This window comes from Pleurodeles waltl, chromosome 3_1 (genome assembly GCF_031143425.1).
Source record: "Pleurodeles waltl isolate 20211129_DDA chromosome 3_1, aPleWal1.hap1.20221129, whole genome shotgun sequence".
Lineage (NCBI taxonomy): Eukaryota > Metazoa > Chordata > Amphibia > Caudata > Salamandridae > Pleurodeles > Pleurodeles waltl.
In genome coordinates, this window is record NC_090440.1 from 410612388 (window position 1) to 410635972 (window position 23585).

Sequence of the window (23585 nt, forward strand, 5' to 3'; positions counted from 1 at the left end):
TATAGGCTTGCTCAATCAAATGTAATACTTAATTGCAGCCTATAGATTATAGTGGCTGGACAATACATTTATAAAGAAAAAAAGACCTGATTTAAAGAGTAATTGGACATGTTACAGTGGAACAGAATCTGAGCTCTTGTTAAAAAAAAAGGTGCCAGCATTGACAAATGTACTAATCTAACGCTTGATACACCTTTTGGGCCCAGGCCTTTAGTGTAAGGAAACTGGATACTTTGCTATGTGTATAGATCTATATTTTCCTCTAATCTCAGCATAGGTGTCCAACATAGATCCAGAAAGGTGAGATCAGTGATATCAGTGATTGTCATGTAAAATATTTACATGGATATTGTTTACAAAATATGGCCTGGATTCATGCCTTTTGGACTATGTTGGACACTGCTAATCAACTGCATTTCTCCCATGAGATTTGCTGTCCCACACCAGCATAGACATGTTTTCCTTAATATTGCTCATTAGTTGAGTTGATTACCACTAGGGTTGTACATTCTCACTTACAAAATATATTTCTTTCTCTAGACAATAAGACTGTTTTTTTTCTTTTTACAGGAGAATTATTCAGATGCTGAGGCTGATGCAACAAAAGGTATTGTCTCTTTTTAAAGAATGCTCAAAAGCTGCTTGTTCATATTGCAAGTATTATGGGAAATAGGGCACACATAGGTTTCCATGAAGGTTGTTAGTAGTTGGAACTGTGTGAAATGATAGACGAATGCAACAGTTGTTTAATTGGCAGATAGCTGTCTCAACTTCGTCCCAACAAGATAATGATCCTGAGAGTTATTGGCTACTACTTAAAAGTTAATAGAAACTCTGTACCCTATAAAACCCTTGAAAATTACAAATGCCTTCTCTCCATGAAAACATGCTACTTTGTGTTTTGGAAATCCGGTTCCATTTATCACTATACTTGAAGATGTAGTGTTTATAATATTTTTAGTTTTGAGAATGATACCTTGTTCATCCTCAGGTAATACCTCCCAAAACAACTTCTTAAGGCAATGATACATTGGTCAAGTAAATGACATTTAAGCAAAATAATGCTTGTAGTCTACTACGTTACTTGTTTTTATATATAGGAAAATAGCGAGATCTCTTTTATAATACTAGCTGTAATTTTAATAAGATTTTATGGTTTACATTAACTGAAAATAAACTGGACTCTGACACTTGAGAATAGTGTAACTATGTTGTAGTATATGCTTGTTATTTCATCCAAACATGTCATGGCTATCTCTCCCACTTGAACTGTAGATCTTCCTACCAAGCATGCAGCTAAAATCACAGTTTCACTATTCCCTAATAGGCAATGGATTGTGATACAGGTATCTTGTTAAGTTGATGAACTCTTTCTGAAACCTGCATTTAAGTCACAGAACATAGCTTTTGAATTTTAAATTAGTTTCCAACACATATTGTGAGATAGATTTTCAAGCCAACTAATAATTTGCAAAGCATCTTCTTAGATATTTGTAGTTTGTTTATTCACTATCTCACTGTATTGACTGTGCATTTAGCTATTGTTTGGGCACAACCCATTGCAAATGTGTGAAGTCTACATGTGTAGGGTGATGGTTTTATATTGGTTTACTTTTTATAGATTTATTTGACGTGACATCCTTATATCTGGGCCATTTCATTACAGCTATTGATGTGGATGGTGGGGATGTAAAGGCTCTGTTTCGTCGCAGCCAGGCACTAGAGAAGCTTGAACGACTGGACGAAGCAATTGTTGATCTTCGGAGGTGTCTGGTTCTAGAGCCAAAAAACAAAATCTTCCAGGAGGCCCTGCGTAGTCTTGGAGTGCTTGTTCAGCAAAAGGTATTGTGTTTAAGTGGGATGACAACTGTAAACATTTCAGCTTACCAAAAGTGAAGCTCAGTGGGTTAATGCACTTGTTCAGTAACTTTGGTTATAGGTTTCACCTAGCAACTAGATTTCAACCAGACTTTCATATTGCCAGGTGTGATTAATTTCAGTACTTTTGTGTTGACCAGTAGCAATATTTGGTATTGAAACTGCTTACCCATGCAGTATCAAGTGCTCTACTGTGTTCCTACAACATAAGAACATCTTTCTTCATGTGGCGAGGGCATATGGGAATGGGGGCCACCCGGGCCGGAGTGTGGCTGAACGGCTAAAATCTACCTGGTCATTGCAGCCACATCTTGATCCAGCAGGGGAAGATAGATGGAACTCCCCGGCTATTCTCTCCTCCTTCTTGGACTTCTGTAGAAAGCTATATGCTGCCAGGAGTTCGGCTACAATGGCAGAAATCACTGAATACCTAGATGATGTAGCCCTGGTGTGGCTCTTCCAAGGTCTGGGTGAATAACTAGTGCAACTGCTAACACTGGAGGAAGTGGAAGAGGCTGTACGCTTGGTTCCCAATGGCAAAGCACCTGGACAGGACAGCCTGACGGGCAAATTTTACAAAGAATATACAGATTTAATAGTACTGAATCTTCATGCAATACATAAGGAAGACTATCATAAGCAGGCACTTCCTTCCTCTCTCCAAGAAGCACTAATTATTGGACTGCTAAAGCCCAGCAACCCACTTGAAAACTGCAAGTCTTATCATCAGCTGTTGCTAATAAACACGGACACCAAACCACTCTCCACTAGGCTACACTCACTGATGCCCAATTTCGTCCTCCCAGACCAATCCTCCTTTACACAGACCCACTCCACAGCGCACAACCTGAGAAAATTATTTGTACTGCTACACCAATTATCCTCCTCCATAGCCCAGCAATAATATTGAACGCAGTCAAAGCCTTTGATTTCATTGAGTGGATATATACCATACTCGATCGAATGGGCATGCCTGAAGCTTTTCTTAAATGGGTGTTGTAGGAAAGTGCCCTTGTTGGCATGGTTACCCACAGACACCCCCTCCCCCCAACTAAACACACACTTTGTGCCTGATATTGATGCTGACTTGACTGAGAGTGTGCTGGGATCCTGCTAACCGGGCCCCAGCACTAGTGTTCTTTCTCAAAAACAGTACCATTGTTCCCACAATTGGCACACCCCTGGCACACAGTTAAATCCCTTGTAAAAGGTACCCATGGTACCAAGGGCCATGTGGCCAGGGAAGGTCCCCAAAGACTTCAGCATGTATAATGCCACTCTGGGAACCCCTCACCAAACACATGCACACTGCCATTCCAGTTTGTGTGTGCTGCTGGGGAGAAAAAGGCAATGTCGACATGTCACATGCCCACCAACCACTGCCTGTGGCATAGGTAAGTCACCCCTCTAGCAGGTTTGGAAGACAGGGACCAATAGGGTTAGGTCTGTGCCCCCCTCCGCAAAGGGAGTGGACACAGGAAATGTGTATCCACCCTCGGGGACAGTAGCCATTGACTACTGCCCTCTGACCCCTGTAACGCCCCCAAATCCAGGATTTAAGGGCTCCCCTGAACCTAGCTCGTCAGACTCCTGGCAACCTCAAAAAGAAGACCAGAAGAAAGAAGGACTGATAAGCCGACCCCCGCAGAGGAGACTGAAGACACCAACTGACTTGGCCCCAGCCCCACAGGCTTGTCTCCAGCTTCTTAAGCCCTGCAACCAAAAAAGCGACACATCCTGCAGGACCAGCAACCTCTTAAAAGCCTCAAGAGGACTATCTGCACCCCAGAGGACCCAGAACTCCTGTGGACAGCAGCCCTGTACAGAAGGAAACTCCCAACAAAGGACTCCAGAACTGCCCCAGATCTGTGAGTCTTGCCCACTCTGCACCTGATGCCCACGACCCGTGTCCATGTGGCCCATCCAACTAGGGCTGGTCCCCAGGCAATTCTGACCTAGTATCCACCCTGGGTTGACCCCTTGTGTCCAACACAACAACGCCTGCAGTCTAAATCCAGAGAACCCCCCTGTCTGCGACGGAACTGGATGAAGATTCCTGACGCCAAAAGGTACCCTGCACCCGCAGCCCCCTGTCCTTGGGAAATCTGACCTTTTGGTGTAGCAACATCCAGCAGGCGGCTCTCCTCCGCCTTTGGTTTTCCGCAACCTACCCCCTAGACTTCCCCTGCAGCATCTTTGTGACCCTCGGGCTCTCTATTGGAAAGTATTAGGATCCAGAAGCTGTGTTTGCACCCTGCCCCTGACTGCCCCTTTGCCACTCGGGGTGTGTATTTGGTGCTGACCTGAACACCCCGCCCCCCAAAGGTGCTCCTCTAAATCCCCCAGGTCTGTCCTCCGGAGACGCGGGTACGTACCTGCAAGCAGGCCTGATTTCGAATGCCCCCAGCCTCCATAGGAGCCCATGTTAAATCAACCTCAACTTTGACCTCTGCACCCGGCTGGCCCTGTGTTGCTGGTGGTGGGTGTTTGGCGTTAACTTGAACCCCAACCTGTGGACATCCTAACCCCCAGAAACTGGCACTGTAAATCTTGTACTTTTTTTTTTGTGATAAAGTTATTTTATTGATTTAGCAAAAAAAATAATAAAACAGTGATACATACATACAACTAGGTGCCAACGCGCACCTAAAGATGGTCAATCCCATTGTCCCGGGCAACACACTGTAGGTGATGTTTGTACACAGCCTTGGTGGATTAACCTTGTGGATACCACGCACCAGTTTGGGGGGAGGGGGGAGGGAAGAGGGGGTTCCTGCTGATCAACCCTCCCCCCCCCCCCCGCCGTGCTGCTGCTCGACAACGCAGGAAGGGTACAGGACGCGCCCCCCCCCACTTCCCCCATACCTTGTTATATTTATTCGGGCATCCTCTAACCTCATATACAAGTTTTTCACGCTGTGCACACCAGTCCACCCCTCACCTCCATTTGGTCAATGCCGGAGCGCCCCCGGCCTTCCAGTCAGCCATTATATCTCTCTTAGCCACTAGGCATGCCACCCCCAGGAAGGTTCGATCTGGTATTCCCAATCCAATGTCTCCCATGACCCCTAGCAGGAGAGGAAGCAGTGCCATCACTATATCTTCCTGCAAGACCCCAGAGACTTCCCGCATGACCGCCCTCCAGTAGATCGCTATGACTGGGCATGTCCATACCATATGGAAGAAGTCAGTTTCCGGATTCATACATCGGGGGCAGTCGGCTGTAGACCGAAGGCCCACTTTGTGTATTTTAGTGGGTGTAAGGTATACTGTATGGAGGTAGAAGGTCTGTATCAGTCGGAATCGAGTAGCCATTGTTAGAGTTCGTGGGGCCATCAATGCCTCGTCCCAGTCCGCCTCCTTCATGGGACCCACCCACCCATCCCTCCCATCTCTGACGAAGACTCTCCAGAGAACAGGCAGTGCTGGCAACCAGGGTGCGGTAAATCTGGGAGACACCGCCTTTGCCCAGGTTTCCCCACCAGTGCCTTTGCCTCTGCAGGGCTATGTTCAGGTATATTATCCCCTGCTCGGACATGTACTAGTAGGGCGTGGCGAAGCTGGAGATACTTGTGGAACTGCGTCCTGTTTAGTGAAAAGAGTCTCTGGAGTGCCTCAAAGGATCGCATGTGTGACCCCCTCCCCAAATGTCACCCAGAGTGAAAATACCTATATTGTCCCACTTCTGAAATCCCTCCAGGCCCGCTACCTCTGCTAAATGTTTCCCGTGCCCTAGCGGGGTCCGCTGGGTGAGGCGCCGCCACCATCCCGATACCCTCTGGGCCGCCCGCCATCCCAGCAGTATCACCCTGGTCACATCTGGGACGTCCCGGGAGATCGGGCCGCCATACAGTGCGTCAAAGATCCGCGGGTAGCCCAGCGTCTGGAGTTCCAATCGGAATGCTAGATCCGTCCAGGCACCCCCCCCCCCATCCAGTCATTGATCACCAGTAATTGCATCGTGAGGTGATAATAATGAACATTGGATATGCCCAACCCTCCATCATAAATGTCTCTCTGGCAGGTTTTGAGCGCCAGTCTGGGATGGGCGCCGTTCCATAAGAATTGGCATGCTATTGAGTCCATCTCCCTGAACCATCTCATCGGGATAGGGTGCGGAAAGTTTTGTAATAAATAGAGGAGTCTGGGAAGCATCATCATTTTGTAGAGTGCTATTCTTCCAAGCAAGTTGAGGGGGAGGGTCCTCCAACGCTGGAGGTCGTTCTTGATTTTCCTAGTAAGTGGTGTGACATTGAGTTCCCATGTTAGTTCAGGGAGTAGTGAAACATGTATTCACAAGTATTTAAAACTATTTCTCCGCACTGGGATGTTTTGTTGCCAGTCAACACAATCTCTGGAGTGGTGGAGGGGGACCAATAGAGACTTGCTGGGATTTAGTGTCAGCCCCGAGGCCTCCGAGAAGAGGTCCAGAATCTGTAAAATGCGAGGGCCACTTTTGGCCGGGTTAGAAATGTACAGGAGGACGTCGTCCGCATACAACGCCACACGGTCCTCTGGGCCAGCAGGCCAAGACCAACCTTCGATCGGGGGGTCTTCTTGTAACAACTTCGTCAGGGGTCTATTGTAAGTGCGAAAAGTAGGGGGGATAATGGGCATCCCTATCGGGTGCCACGACCAATGGGGAACGGGTCGGAGACCACCCCGTTCACCTGGACCCGGGCCGTCGGGTTAGAGTAGAGTAGTTTCACCAGGCCTCGGAATTTAGGCCCAAGTCCATTTCCTTGCAGAACGCAATCAAGGTAGGACCAATCTACCGTATCAAAGGCTTTTTCAAAGTCAAGCAGAAGTAAAGCCAAAGGGGAACTAGACAGGGTCCTGTGGTGTGCCAAGGCCAGGTGTAAACATCTAATGCAGTGCCTAGTGCTACGAGAGGGCATGAAGCCGCACTGGTCAGGGTGTATCAATGTGGGCATTACTTCCCTCAACCTGGAGGTGAGAATTGAGGACAGCACTTTAATCTCAGTATTTAGAAGTGAAATGGGCCAATATGCCAAGCAATGTTGCGACGGGGTTGGGTCTTGGGGATCACTACAATTGTAGCTTGGTCGATCCCAGAGGGGAAACTGCCCTGTCTTTCAGCTTCCTCATACATGCTAAGCAAGTGGGGACCCAAGATGTTACCACATCTACTGTATAGCTGTGCCGGGAACCCATCTGGTCCTGGGGTCTTGCCCGATGCCAAACTAGCAATCGCATTGGTGATTTCTGCGAGGCTGATAGCTTTGGCCAAGCTATTCCTTGTCGCTTGGGAAACTCTGGGGAGAGTTATATCGTTTAGAAGGGGGGGATTCCCTTTCAGCAGAGGGCCGGGGGTGCTCTGCGTATAGTCGTGCATAATAGGAGGCAAAGGTCTGCCCAATTTCGATGGGTGTCTTGGAAAGAGAACCCGAGTCCTCCATGATTTCGTGTATGACTCTGTTAGCCAGTGTAGAAGCTTCTCATTTCTGTCCCTCCAACCGTACACTCGGGTGGCTGAGGCTCTCCAAATGTGTTTTGCTGACTCTAGCACTAAGGACCAGATGTAGCAAAGGGTTTTTCCCATTCTGTGTCAATAGGGAAAATGTGTTCGTACATATGGCCCTAAGTGCTTGATTTCGTCTCTAACAAGGTGAGCTGCCTCAGACTAGAGGCCGACGCCGAGGTCGTTTGCTGGTGTTCTGGGTATAATGCCCTGGCTTCCAACTCAGACACTCGCGAGTTTCGAGCGCGTTCACGCGTGCGAGGGAGATATTTGGCATGTCCTCTAAGAGTAGCTTTACTGGCGGCCCACACTATACCTGGAGACCGGACCGATCCCAGGTTCTGTTCAAAGTATTGAGCAAGATGGTCTCTAACCTCAAGGGTGTAGTCACTGTCCTGTAGGTGCCATGCGTTCAGACGCCACATCGGGCGTCTGGTGGGGTCCGCACAACCCAGCCGGATCCGCACTGGCGCGTGGTCTGAGACTCCACGAGGCAATATTTCCGTCCCTGTGACTGATGATGTCTAGAGAGGGCATGAAAATGAGATCGATTCTGGCGTGCGCCAGGTGGGCGGCTGATGTGTGTGTGTGTATTGACGTTTCCTAGGATGCCAAGTTCTCCATACCTCACATAGGCCGAGACTCTCAGCCCAGCCGTTAAGGCGCGAAGCCCGGCTGAATCTACTAGCAGTGACATCACCGGATACATCCAGCCTGGGGTCGAGAACGGCATTAAAATCTCCTCCTATTAGTGTAGTTCCCTGGGGGAGTCCCGCCGCCACCTGTCGGAGTGAGAGTAAGAAAGTATTGAGTCCCGCTGGAGGGGCGTATGCACATGCAAGGTTAAGCGGTAATCCGTGGAACAACCCCGTGACCACCACAAATCTGCCCTGAGGGTTGGGCTGCGTGGCTGTAATCACCATGGGTATTGAACAGTGGAGTAAAATGGCCACTCCTCTAGAGCCCCTGTAGAAGCCCACTTGATAGACCCTGTCATATCCTCCTCGTGCAAGCATGGGGCACTTAGACCCCAGGAGGTGGGTTTCTTGTAATAGGACCACTGAGGGGGAATATCTGCGGAGAGTATTAAATACTGCGGACCTCTTGATCTTGTCTAACAGGCTGTTTACATTCCATGAGATGATCTGTTCGAGTGTCTGCCGGTAGGTGTGGGGACGACCGTTTCGAACGTAACAGTGAAGTATTAGAACAACAAAGGAAACTTATTAATACATTACTATTTAACCCCATTTCAAACTTCTCACCCCCCAACTGCCCCCCTCCCCATACTCCCACCCAGGAAGCATCTGTCGCCCAAATACCCCACCAAAACAACACAGCCAGAAGGACTGTCATTGTAGTGGAGTGGTGGACCCCTCCCTTCAGTCGGATCATTTGTAATCAACGGTCAGAAGTCACATATGTGACAGGCAATGAAGAAGTATTAAGCTGCTGGTGGGGCTTCCTCCGGGATCCGCAAGTGTGAACACCGGGTGGCCCTGGTCACCCCCCCCCCCCGCGTACCCCGAGGGGGGCCGTGTGTCTCATGTCAGCCAATCACCGGGGACTGGCTCAGGCGGTCGTCATCTACGGGCCGCGCTGTGTCCCGGACCTCCAGGGTTCCGATGGGGGCCTCCTCTATTTGAGAACTAGGGTCTCCAGCCACCTCTCCGTCTGTGAGATGTCCGAATCCCTTCGCCTCCCTCTCCGAGCTCTGGTGCGCCTCCGGCTTCTTCGAGGTCCCGTCGGGGGGGGGAGGGTGGGAAGGTCTGTCTCGAGAGGGCTCTCCCGTCGGTCTCTGGGGTTCCCTTCGGGCTCCAACGCCCCCTTCGGTCAACCAGTCCCACGACTCCTCCGGGGATTCAAAGAAATACGCCTTTCCAGCCATAAGGACTTTAAGCCGTATAGGAAAGAAGAGCATGTATGAAAGTTGCATCGCTCTAAGTTTTAGTTTGACCTGTTCATATGACCGGCGACGTATCTGGACTTCACAAGTGTAGTCTGGGAATATTAAGATCTTATGATTCTCCCACTGAAGGTCTTCAGAGCGCCTGGCTTCCTTAAGGATATTGTCTCGATCTTTAAAATTGAGAAAGCGTACAATCCTCAGCCGTTTTGGGCCACCCGGAGAAGGGTGCGGAGCAAGGGCCCTGTGGGCACGTTCATTTGCAAACCAGGGTGAGAGAATTTGGTCTGGCATCCAGGTCTTGATCCAACGCTCCAAAAATTCGAAGGCCTTGTCTTCTACTCCTTCTGGGAATCCGATGAGGCGCAGATTGTTGCGCCTCAAGCGATTTTCTGCGTCTTCAGCGCGCCGGTGCAACTCAAAGGTCCGAGTCTGCAGCTGGGCCACTTTAGTTCTAAGATCGGCTAGTTCATCCTCAGTCCGGGAGACCCGGCCATCCACTTCGGTAATTCAGCCCACTGCCTTTCTGAGGTCCTGCCTAATAAGGCCCACATCCTCTCGCACCTCCCCGATTCTGGTCTCCACGGCTGACTGCGATGATTGAATTGCTTGGACGATGGCACTCACTCCGTCTAGCGCCGGGGTCCCGTTAGTCGCCTCATTGTCTCCTCTTGGGCCCGCCGGTGTCGTGAACTGATCGATCTTCTGCTGGGAGGCCGGAGGTTGCTTGTTCGCTCTGTCCTTCCCCATCTCGCCTCGGGGAATCAGGACGGGTCTATATTGTATCCTGCAGTAATTATTTCCGAGCTCCACCACCTGAAGCTCCTTCACACTACCGGGGACCCAGGAGGGGTGTCCCTAGGTGAGGTTCACTGGCGTGGCTCCGTCATTATAAGAGGATTTGTAGAGTCTTAATTCCTCGCTTAGGGCTCGACAGCCATGAGTCCGCCGCCAGTCCGGCCAGGATGCGTCACCAAGCAGGGAGGGGAGGCCTCGGGGAATCACCCAGCTCCGCCCAGGGTCCCTCCAGGTGCCACCAATTCAAGATCACTAGGAGGCCCCAGTGCCAAGAGCCCCCCCCAGTCGGGAGTTTTCCAGGAGGATGACTCCAAGGGCGGGTGGGCACACCTGCGGGGATCCACAGTTCGAACCCCCGGGCGTCCAGCTTCCGATTCTGGTTCTGTTCTCCGTTGCCAAGTATCTGTGATCCCCCTGGCTTCAACGACCTCATCCCTGGTTCCCCGAGGGGGTCGGCGGATCAGCTCGCCCTTCGTAGTCTGCCTGCCGCACCTCTCCGTGCAGATGGGGGGGGAGAGGGATCCCCCCACGTCCGGTATTCCACCGGTCTCGTTTGGTGCACGGGGATCCGGCCCTCCACACCCTTGGGGCCCGGCGCACCCTCGACAGGTCTGCGCTCACCCTGGTCAGGCCGCCAGCCTCTGCAATCGGTGATGGTAGGCGTGCGTCGTCTGTGCGGCTCCACAATATAAAGGAAGTTTGAGGGAGCCCTTCTCCGTCAGTCTAATTTGTGGCTGGCTCTACGCCAAGAGCTCAGCTGCGGTGGCACTCAGTATTCGGCCCCGCCGGGCCAGGGCACACGGAAGCGGCTCGGGCCCTAGGATTCTCCTTTTCCTTTTTCTTTTTCCTCTCCCTCTGGATGTAGCCGCGCCGCCCCTCTCAGTTCATCGGGTCCCGCGCCTGATCACAGCACGGCCCCCGGCAGTCCACTTGCCTCTCTGGGCAGCCGGGAATCCAGGGCCCCTCACGTCCCCGGAGCTCGGCACGCCCCCAACAGGCCGTGCGCGCTTCCTGCGCGGCGACCCCACAGCTCCAATCTGGTCCGAGGAGTCCTCTCCTCAGTGCGGCCCGCGGTCGGCTCCCCGTCCAGGGTCCAGCTGCAGCGACCTTCAGCACCTGGCTCCGCCGGCTCGGAACATACAGAGGCGGCCCGGGCCGCTAGGATCTCTTTTTTAACAGGCTGCTGCCGCGCCGCCCCTTTGAGTTCATGGGGGTTGCGCACTGGAACACTGCGTCGGCTCCTCTCGAGCCACCTACGGCGACCGTAGTTCAGCGCGATCGTGCCCGGGACTCGGCGCACCAGTCCCAGCCTCGCCAGATGGCCCCGGCCGCAGCCGCCATCTTGATCTTCGGGTCGGATCGGGCTGCGGCAAGTGCCCGGAGCCTACTCCCACTGCCCTGGTGCTCAGGAGGGTCCTCAGGGATCGGGGAGCTCGCAGGAGCATTTAGGAAGGCACCACCAGGTTGAAAAGCAGCAGTTTCTTCGGGCGGATGACGGAGGGGTCCAGAGCACTCTCAAAGTGCGACCGCCATCTTGACGCCCGAAGCCACGCCCCCCGTAAATCTTGTACTTACCTAGAAACTGTGCTAACTTTTCTTTCCCCAGAACTGTTTCAGAAAATTGCATTGTCAACTTTTAAAAGATATTTGCTATTTATTAGAAAACTGTATAACTTGCCAAATTGAAACAGTGGTATTGATACATATATTTGATACTTACTTACAAATGTACTTACCTGCAACTTGAATCTTGTGGTTCTCAAAATAAAGTAACAAAATATATTTTTGCTATATAAAAAATGTTGGCCTGGAGTTAGTCATTGAGTGTGTGCTTCATTTAATGCCTGTGTGTGTACAACAAATGCTTTGCACTACCCTCTGTTAAGCCTAACTGCTCAACCAAACTAACACAAAAGCATTAGTATTATCTGCTTTAGCCTCTGTTAAGCCTCTGGGGAACCCCTGGACTCTGTGCACACTATGGTAGTCATTATGAGCATGGCGGCCTTTGACTGCCATGCCGGCGGTTGCGGTCATTACCGCCAACGGCATGGTGCGCAGCCAGTTCACTACCACCCACCGCCAGGCCAGATTCAAGCACTGGGCTGACTGTGAGCACATTCGACCTGGTGGTGGAGGCCGGGCAGGCGGTGGGATTAAGATCCCATTTCTTCCAGGGATTCCCTGCCGGAAAGCATACGGGTGACGGGAATAATCATTCCTGTCACCTGTATGAGACACACCAGGCCCCTGCCCCTCTTTCCACTATCCCTACTCACCCCTACCCCGAAACCCCATGTAGGTACCCCCACTCCAATGCTCACCATCCCCCACCCCTACATATAAGTCCCTCAACCCCCCACATCCACATGCATCCCTTCACGTACATGCACACATGCATACATGCACTCACACACATCCCCCCCACATATACACTCACGGACACCCCCATGCACTCACACACACACACACCCCTCCCCCCCTTCCCTCTCAGACAGCACTTATCTCTTCCATTGCGCTGCTCCGGGAGGGAACGGGATCCCTGGATGCTGCTCCTCCACCACCATGGCGCATGGATGCCCTCGCCAACATGAATGGCGGTGAGGCATCATGCGTCGTTATTTGGCGGGTGTCTTTCATTGACCGCCGGCACTGTTGGTGGCGGGGCATCCCGCCAAAAACATAATGACCCCCTATATCTCACTTTGATATAGTATATACAGAGCCACCTTCATACAGGTGTGCTTGCTGTACACTGCCCCAATGGCTAGGGGGCAAGTCAATTGACATACATCAGAGACACTGCCTGTGTGCCGGGGCACATGGAAGGGCTGCCCATGTCCCCAGTTTTATTAACACTAGCCCTCGAGACCCTGGCACGTATGCTCGGTAGGAGATACATAAACTTTGCGCTGCATTTTATACTGAGACCTATTAGTGTTTCACTATACGCGGATGACCTGATGTTGTATGTACGAGACCCTCAATTATACCTGGCACCCATACTTCGGGAATATACCCATTTTGAATGGTACTCCTGCCTCAGTATAAATTGGGCAAAATTAGTCTTATTCCACCTTACACCAAACACAAACCTCATACTTCCCACTAGAATGAATTACAGACTCATTCAGATATTTGGGAATCTGGATTCCTAGAGATCCTGACTTGGTAGTCCTGGAAAATTATAGGAAGGCAGTGTTGAAACTGGGAGAGCAGGTTAGCAAGTGGTCTAGGATGAGGTTATCACACAGATAGAGTGGCACTTATGAGAATGTTAGTGCTCTCCAGATTCCTTTACCTCTTCATTAACTTCCCCATGGTGCTTCCTCATCACTTATTTAAAACTATCAGATCACATATGATAACATTAGCTTGGGTGGGGAAACAACCTAGGATCAGTTGGGACACAATGACGCTTCCATATGAGCAGGGAAGGGAGGTTTTGATGCACCAGACATATTATTTATGTGTCGGCACAATTTGTGCATTACTGGTAAACCTTCCATGCATATATACCACATTTAGCAGTGGAGGCACATGACATATCCTGTCCCACTCAATGCTATGTTAACACTTAAACGCCCAGAGGCACCAAAGGAGGAGATAAACACTATTAATTGCACCATGACAGTATTGAGACAACTAGACGCGTGCTAAGAGATTTCCGTTGTACGCCCTTACGCTCCCCCTGAGATACCACCCAGCCATATCGGTCACCTATGAAGCCGGTGTATTCGCTGTGTTAGATAGAGCCAACCTCATATCCCATGGGGATGTGTATCCAGCAGGACAGTTAATCAATATGTCGGATATCCAGTGCACACAACACTAGACACCGCTACTGACCTTCACATACTAACTCCTCAGCCCGGCTCTGAAGGAGCTGTGCCCCTCTTTCCCGATAGAACCCCCACATTAGGAGCGCTCCAAATTTTACTGACCAGTTCTAATAGCACAGATGACCTACCCATACCCTAGCTTTAGACAGGTGGAGTGCTACGCTTGTCACACCACTTATGGGGGGTGGAATGGAGATTATGCTGCGCACCAAACTGTAACTTACAAATAATCCATTTTAAATACTGCTCAGGCATAAGTTACGGAGGGATGCAAACTGCACACGCTGCGGAGCTCCAGAGGCAGTCTGTCTACATCTGGCCTGAATGTGTGGCCCGATTAGGCAGCTCTGGGAAAAATGTAGTGACTGACTTAACAGCTATGATTATGGAGCAAGTGAGCTGAAATCAGATGTGCTTGCTTGGTCTTGTTTAGCAACTGGAACCCATGCACCGTACTTTTGTGGCAGTGGTGCTACTACTGGCAAAATGGAAAGTAGCTATGTACTGGGGCAAAAGTTCAGCGCTTAATCCCAAACAGTGGTTGCTTGACATGGCATACTGCAAAGAGCAATTGGAGATCAATGCTGAAGAACTGCCACCAACATCACGCCCCAGAGACATCTGTAACCCGACTCTCAATCTATTTATTGACAGCTCTAAATGCTCCCTAACGTATTGTACAAAAGTGGACCAGTATTAGGTGGAAATGGGATGAAAATGTGCATACTAGCACTACTGCTGCTGATCCACGAATGTGATATGATTGCTGCATGCAGTAATTGATGGTATATTGTTTGCATCTGTGTTATTTACTGAAATCTCAGTTAAAAAAAAAAATGTATTTTATAGATTTGACCACTGATATAATAATTCACTAGAGGAAAAGTCAAATCCAGGCTCCTATTTCAATAGTTGAAAATGTTTGTGTTTCCTTTTAGCAATTTGACTGAAGAAGTATTTTATGTTCCTTTTTGTAGCACAGAGTGGATAGCTAGGTATCATTTACTTTCGCAGTAAGGAGTGGGGGGTTAGGGACGATTACTTTTGTGTGAAGTAAAGAAATGTGTTGAGGAGTTACCAAACATTATTCTATTTAATCACAGTGGTAAGTAACATACCTGGTGATCTTCTTTGCCTTTCTTCCTCAGGTCCAGCGTATGTCATCTACAGATTCCCGAGTGGAACAGATGTTTCAGATCCTGCTTGATCAGGAAGAGAAAGACATGGAGAAGAAACAGAAGGTATGAACTTTGAATTTATGAAGTCAGTATGGTAGATCAATAATTACTTCGAATTACAGTGTAAAATACAATCTTTGGATGGCATAAAGAGGAACATTCTAAAAAATATTGTTTCTGCACGATGTTCTTTGATGACACTATGATCAGTTTCACTGTTAATCTATTTTATGAGACTTTTTGGATGGTTGACGTCCCATATCTGTACAGTTAAAATGGTTTAAGATTTTAACTTCTTTACTGCCACCTTTGCTCATACATTGTTGCAAAAAATATCTTCAGGTGGAGTTTTAGTGGGTACACTCTACTCCCAGAAATTGCTGGGAGTAGGGTGATCAAAAATGGCCCTTTTCACTCATGGGAAAAACATCCAATACAGATCCCATACACTGCAGGACTAGCCCAGGTCATGTCTGACGGACAACATATGAAATCACACCTGCAGTACATTTTCAGTGAAATATACCTGAACAGAACTAAGGAATAAATAACAATCAGGGAAATTAACATTGTAACAAGCTATAGAATGACAGCAGCTGCAGCGGAAACCCACTGTGTGTGTCCCCATCCTCGAAACCCGTCCGCTATAAGGAAGAGGAGGGAGGGGACCATGGACAAGACCGAAGGGGTGGGGAGAAGGTCCCCATATCAATGAGAGCGGGGGCACGGAGAAGGAGGGGCGAGTGAAGAGGGAGGCCTAGGGAATAGCAGGGCCCAACCCAAGATGTGGGGGCGGGGCAGAGCTGTACTCTCTAATTTTCCCCCAATCCTATGGATCAACAACAACCTGAACCTGAGGACATTTCTAAGCGTGTGCTGAGGGCCTCTCTGAATACACACCAGGTGAGTGCTTAGAAGAAGTGGTGAGTCTTTGCCCCTTGGATACCAAACAGTCTAACCTATCACTCCACACCTTCAGGTCTCTCTCCGCATTCTCATCTGTACACACCATTCCCAGTCTTCATTCCTCCGCCACTCCCCATTGGCACAGGTCTGCCCGCCACCTGCCCAATGTGAGAGGATCAGTATGCGTCCAGTGGACTGTAGTGCGCCTTTTAGCCAGCACCAACCGCCCAATACGGCGAACATGTGTTTTATCCGAGTCCTACATTGTTAGGTTGGTAACACTCCCTGAAGACAGTGTTTCATTGAGGTTTCCATCAGGACCCACACGACCTCCCAAACTGTAATACTCTGTCCCAATAATTCCGCAACCTATCGCAGCCACACCTCATGTGGAGGAATGTCGCCCGCTCAACCCCACAACTGGGGCAAGCAACAGACCGTGTTACGTTAAATCTGTGCAGCTGCTCAGGAGTTAGGTAGGTGTGGTGCAGATAATAAAATTGGGTGTATTTGATACAAGCGTTGCTGGCCACCTCCTTATCCTACGCAAAGGACCGCCTCCACTCCCCATCCGTGAGGAACTCCAGTAAATCTGCTTGCCATCCGTCCCGATTGCCCCTTTATCCTCCCCCTCGCCCCCAACTCAGATCTTGTGACCAGCATTCAAGGCTTTGTATATACAGGAGATCAAACCCTTGAAGGTGCCTGGGTCCAGAAGTAGCTGCAGTGTCTGTGACTCTTCTGGTTCAGCTGGGAAAATGGGCAGGCACCCGTGTGTCATGCGAGACACCCTGACATATTGCAGGAATTGGCCTGAGTGCACTTGAAAGAAATTAATCACCTCCACCAGAGTGAGAAACGTTCCAATGAAATACAAGCTGAGGTGCATCCCCATTGTACCTTGGGCCGGATCTATCATGGATAGTATCTGCTGGAAACAGGGTAGCCATTTAAGGGGCAAGAGCCTGGCATACGGGGCCCTGCGAAGCACATATGTGACATCTCGTTCCCCGACCTCTGCAACCTGGCGGACAATAAACTGGCACTCATCTGGTACACTTGATCCCCTCATCACACACTCAGGGAGGTCCGCCCTAGCACCCCAGTCTGCCAGTAGTGCCTTCTCTCCATTCGGGTCATCTGCACACCACTGTGCAGCAATTGAAGCATCGTGCAGCAGACCATTGAAGTATTACATCTGCATGTCCTGGAGACCAAGGCCGCCGACCCCTGCATCCCATTTCAGCACTTCCAACTTCACTCGACTTCACTTACCGGCCCACACCAGGGACACCAGAAGGCTGTTTAACCGGTTGAAAGTAGCCTCTGGCATGCGGTAAAGGGAGTTCTGCAGTACATAGAGTCAGCGTGGGAACCACAAAAACGATTTGCCCATGATGGAGAGAGGCAGGTGACCCCCACCTCACCCACCCACCCCATATATTCAGGCTGTAATTGGCTTCGGAATGGGCAACCTGTGTACCCAAGTATTGGAAGTGATCACACTCCCATTGGAGCCCTATTACAGGGAGAGCTGCAGTGACTACTCCGCCAGGCGAGCCAGAGGGAAAAGTACAGACTTCTGGCGGTTGACGTGTAGTCTGGAGACCTCACAGAATTTGGTCATTATCTCCAATAGTGCAGGCAGTGATTGTTCCAGGTGGGTGATGTATAGTTGTGTCATCAGCATATAGGGAGACAACATGTGCGGCCCACCACCATGCCCCATCAGGCCATGTCTCTGCGCAATCTAATTGCAAGAGGCACCATTGCCAAGGCGAAAAGGAGAGGGGACAGGGGACATCCCCATCACGTGCCCCGCTCAGTAGGGAAGCAGTCAATACATTCCCATTACGGATGCACGCTACAGCTTGGGTGTAAAATAGCTGTATTCACTAAAGGAACCCCGGACCGAGTCCCATCCACCACAGCACCTTCCTGAGGTAATGCCAGCCGAGAGTATTGAAGGCTTCCTCAATGTCCAAAGCCACTACCATGGCAGCCGTCCGTACCTACCACCGAGTGTAGCACATGGGATATCCTCCGCATGTTCATCTGTGCTCCCCGACCAGGCATAAAGCCACACTGGTTGTCATGTGCCGTTTGGGTTACCACCCTACCTAAGCGCATTGCCAGGGCCCTTGCCAACACCTTTAATGTCCACCCCCAGTATAGACAAGGGGGGCGGTAGGAAACGGGTCAAACCGATCCTTGCCAGGCTTTGGGAGAATGATGAGCTGCGCCTCCCTCATGGAGCATGGCAGCAAACCATTATGTCTAGATTCTTGAAGAGTCTCCAACAAGCAGGTGCAGTAAGATCCCCGCAAGCTAATGATAATATTCTGCTGGAAGACTGTCTCTGCCCGAGGCCTTACAGCGCGCCATTATACCAACTGCCTCCTGTAATTCTTCCACCCGAAGGTCTTCTTCAAGGCCCTGTCTCTGCGTTTATGTAAGACAAGGGAGGCCAAATCATCCAGAATTGCCCTGCCGCCGGCTGAGTTGTCTGGGGACCGGGAATGTAATCACCTGTGAGTTGGTCCCGTAGAAGCAAGTTAATGCCAGCCTCAGTACCCACCATTGTGTCATCAGTGGGCGTGGGCATTACCTTCTTAACAGCCATGCCAACATTCTCCTCGACTTGATGCTGTCCCGGTGCAGCTGTTGCCTGTAGTCTCGTCTGGTTAGACAGTGCAGTCTGTTCAATATGGCACATGTCCATCGCTGCGCTACCAACAAGGATTCATAGCACTCCCAATCATCGTGCATAATGCTGGAGGTCCTCCAGGACCACCTTTGCCTCAGTCCACTCTCCCTCAAGGAGGCAATAACTGATAACCCTGGGCAAGCACTCGTCACGAGCTTCAGGGTTTCCCACTCCAGCCCTCTGAGTGGTTGACATCCAATGAAGGAATTCTTGACTCCTTATGTTGTGCATCATCTCCATCTAGTCATTGGGATGATCAACTGCCATAGACAGAGTCAGTATAACTCACTATGAATGGTTCTGGACTTTGGTATTCTGCAATAATCATGTCCTATGAAATGATTCCTAAATGTTTATCAGTTAAAGGCTGTCTTCAATCTTTTTGACGTCAAACGTTCAAAACCTGTATTTAGGTTTTTCCAGAAGTGTTGTTGTCAGTATCTGGGGAAGATATCATGATACGGGGGGTCATTTAGTTTGTCTGATAGACTAGAAGAAATGCTACAGACAGTAAAAGAAAAAAGAAAGACTTGAAAATCAGGAGACAGCCAGATGAAAGTGGAAGAGCAAGTTAAGGGAAAAGGGGGGATGGGGAGTTGGTAAACGGATTGTAAACATTACTCTTTTTAAAATTAATTTCTTTATTGAGATTTTCAATAATGTTACAGTGGCGGAAAAATAGTACAGCAGTGACACAATAGACCTTAAAGGCACAGTACATTATATGCACATGTTACCTCTGTTGGGGAGATTTTGCTTAAATTTTTTTATGGAAGGTTCAGATGAGCAATGAGAATCGTTTCTTGGTTTGATGTACTTGTTTAAATTTTCGAAACATCTGCCTCTCTCATTACATTTATCCAATGAGGCCTGAAAAGAACGAGATTGGCGCGTATCAATATATTGGTATCCCATCAGGAGTTTTTAAACTATCCCTATTTCTCAAATTATATTATTTCTTAGAGGTCTGTGAACACGGAGATGCTCCTCTTTGTTTTACATTATCTTTATTTCGTTTTTGTTTATGCTAACAATTTTTAGAACCGTCAGCTGCTTGCTTGGTAAAATCCTTATTGGATTTACCTGGTACTTGTGGTTTACCTGGTCTGGCTCCCAGACTAGCCTGACCTATACTACTATAAGTCTCTGCGATAATCTGTGGCAGCTCACGTTCTTGATCCTGCACAGGAACATCCCGGAGCCGCTGGCATACTGCTAATGCTACTACTTCTTTAAGGTTACTTAATATTTTCGAAGATACTGTGGCAAATTTGCCCATTAATTCCATCCCCAGTTCTAGGGCTGGACAGCCCCATATTCATCCTGAAATTGTTTTACCACTTCTGGAAGATTCACAAGTGTCGGTGTATCATGTGCGGTAGTGTAAAGTGCAGCAAACACTACACCCCAAGTGGCACAGTTGTCCACTGACGGAAAAATCCCAAATGGCAGGCACATTGTGAGAATTCTATGTTTATCTTGGGGTCCCGTATGGGCAAATACTGCTTTGAGAGGGCTAATTTTTTGTGCTAACCAAAACGGAAGTTTGGTGGGTACTTCACCCATAACTGAATGCACAGTAGCAGGATTAATACCTGCCGTGGCCACATGTGGTTGCACTGAAGCAGCCCTTGCTGGGGTGATGTTCAAAGTCTGCATTACAAGTTGTATTAATCTTCTATATATTTCTGCTAAATTAGTGTATAATCGGCGTAAGCCTGCTACCGCCATTGTACCTATATTAGGGTGCAGTGTATAGGTAGCCAATTCTGGGCATGTAGGTTTGTCATTACTTAAAAGACCTAGTCTAACATTTGTGAAACATGTGGTAGGGTGCCATCAAGCCACTTTTGGTGTTCTTGATAAGATAGTGATATTTCTAAATATGAGTATAGTCTGTATTGTGCGGGTGCATTTGCACAAGTGTAATGTTGAAATGTATGTGTGTTCCCATCTGCTGCTGGAAAAGTGACCCAAGAGTAAAAATTCCTCTTCTGTTGCATCGTAAGCCTCAACAACAAATGTAACCTCTCCTTCCTCTTCTGTGAGATCATTGCTTCTTAAGTGTGTTGTGAGCGGGATTCTCATGTTTGCTGCAATTATGACACTCTTTTGTTCGGCCATTTTCTTAAGAATGGAATTGTTCAGAGATAGAAACACCAATTGGGGTATTCCTTTTAAAGGTTCAATCTTGAACAACCTACAGGGTCAAATAAATACTACATATCTAGCTGGAGAGGATATTCACTAATGCCACTGACATCTCCGCATAAGGTAATTAGGGTGCCTTTTGCACATAATGAGACAGATACTTGGGAGATCCGTAAAGTCAGTGCCTAACCAACATTGGGGGCGCCATGTTTTAGGAATATGATCCCACACTGTGTGACAGCTATCGGCCTAACCCTTCTGGCTAGCTAATAGTACCTCACCAGTACTAGAGGTAAGAGTGATTTGTAACAGCCTATTGCATGACACTCTAAGACTCTGCAGGGAAGATGTGCTAGAACAGATCATACCCCTTTCAGTTATACAAAACTCACATGCAAAGACAAAGAAGCAGTATTTGATTCAATTGGTTTATTGAAGCAACTGTGTTTCATGTAAAAAGACATTAATTGTGATTATGAGGATAATGAAACACAACACATTTACAGCAGTGACCAGGAAAATGAAACACACGAAGAGTCCCACCATATTGTCACAATAGTGTGTCTAATATCCCCACCTACACTACTAAGTTACTACATGAGAGCAAATAGGAGTGGTAGCCTTAATCCACCCATCTAGTCCCGGTAAGGAAGCCAAATCCCCATACCTGTGTTCAGAGGTAAAGAAGAGGTCTGTTAGTCTGCTGGGAGTCCTATCAGGTAGACTAACAGGAAGCGCAGAGTTTCAGCAGAAACTTCGACGACGTTCATCATGTGATGGCAGGCTGGCTGGAATGCCCCCTCTAAGTTAGTGGGGGCAGCATGTTGTTTTATATTAAAACATCTTGTTGTTCTGAGAACTGCTCTGACGTGACAACACATATTTTCCTGTGTAGGGTAGATCTTGTACTCTCAATACCCGGTAAACTATTGTGTGCACCCTTGGAGTTAGCACAGGATGAAATGTTGTGCGAAGAAATGAATAACAAATTCGGCATGGAAGGGCAACTGATAAAAATAATAAAACATTGCCACTAAAATGAAGCCTTGCTAAAATAATAAGTAATAAAATGGCAAGTGACTAGGAGAGTGTGTGCAGGCTTCAGACCGAAGCTAAAATAAATGTGCCTACATAAATGCTGATAGCTATAATCACTTTTTTATACATGTGTGGTTTCCCTAAACTAGCCATATAAAAAAATAATTAAGCCCCACAGGGGATCGACCTGTGATGAAAAGGGCCAAACCTCCCCCCCCCCCACCCCTCCACACACACACACACACACCCACAGCGGAACAATGTAACTTTTTTTTTTTTTTGTAGTATCCTGAAACTGAGATGCAGTCGGAACATTAAAGCTGCACACCTCAGTCAGTCTCCTGCTCCAAAGATGAAAATGAAGACACTGAAATTAGCTTAGTCTGTTCAGCCTTAACTGGGAGAAGGAGAGAATTTAAGAGGCTTTACCAAACTTTTACACCTGCAGAGGACTATGATGCACATCAACCGTATTCTTCCCATGTTTAGGTGGATACATATCACCTTGTCTGCAAAGAGCTTAGCTGATGCATGAAGTATAGTTGGAGCAGGTGGAAGAAGTGATTAGTAGGGGACACCGTCACTCTTTGCAACACCAGAATCTGGTTTTGCTAGTGCTGCTACAGGCTTTCGACAGGGATTTGACTTATGTAATACCTCAGCCACTGTTAAATCACGGATACCAGAAGAGGAGTGAATGTTTTACCCTACCACACAAGATCAAAAGACACATGTCATGCCAGAATCTTAGATTGTAGCTCAACTAGTACGCAAATGGCAAACCTTGGTTATCACTACTACATGGCAAAGAGTTTACAAAACTGGATGCAGTCAGGCAGTAAAATAGAGGTGTGTGCAGCTATACATTGGTGGATTGCTGTTTCCCCTACTGTTCTAATCTGCTAAGGCTGTGACTTTTTTAATGTACTAATGTTATCTGCAGCCTAGGGTTATTTGCCGAAGGAATTTCTAGTGTATGCATAAAACCATAGCCAGTGCTGAACATTAGTCATTGCATGCCCCCATATTACAGTGTTCACTTAAGTAGTAGGCATAGTTAATGGTTTGGCAGCATCGTTGTGAGCAGGCATCCCTCTTCAGTTCCTGTGTGAGGGACAGGAGTGTTAAATGGTATAAAAAATGAGCAAAATGTGCCAGAACCATCAAGAGGTATTCTATTCGGGGAATGTAGAGGGAACACGGCAGGCAGGGGTTACTTGACCTTAACAATGGGGGGCTTGCCACTGATTTCCAGGGGCCATCTTTCTATGGCTCTGCGAACTGGGCTAAGTAGAACCCCTTTCTCACTTGACTGTCAGGGTGGAGAGATTGAGCAGTCACAGGCTTCTCCTAGAAAAAGCCTTGGGGTGCTCAAGCTCCGAACTCGACAACCAAATCATTACCTTTTCTATCATAAACATACACAAGTCAGTGTTCTGGTTGGTTTCTCATGTAGGCACTACAGGTTCTGGATTTCCTCTGTCTCTGAGCACAATCAGGATTAGCATGAATCCGGCTTAAGTGCAGTTTTGTGGTTTTGGTTACTCATAGTACAAACATGTCCTCAGTCTTTATCTTACACCTATCGTGGGGTAGGTAAGTTCTCACAATTCTTTTTGTTGCCGCTACTCACCAGAGTAGCTGTCCCTCGCAATGGAATCGGCTGCGGAGAACCAGCACATTCTTGTCAGAAATTATC

At 48.4% G+C, this 23585-nt stretch overlaps 1 protein-coding gene across 1 annotated transcript in view; it reads left to right on the forward strand.

Annotated features, from left to right (window-relative positions):
- Window positions 1-23585, forward strand: part of UNC45A (unc-45 myosin chaperone A) — a 253863-nt gene that overhangs the window by 23640 nt on the left and 206638 nt on the right. The window contains exons 3-5 of the mRNA XM_069222647.1: window positions 571-607; window positions 1667-1842; window positions 15055-15147. Coding sequence (XP_069078748.1) covers window positions 571-607; window positions 1667-1842; window positions 15055-15147 — 306 coding nt within the window. The remainder of the gene's footprint in view (window positions 1-570; window positions 608-1666; window positions 1843-15054; window positions 15148-23585) is intronic.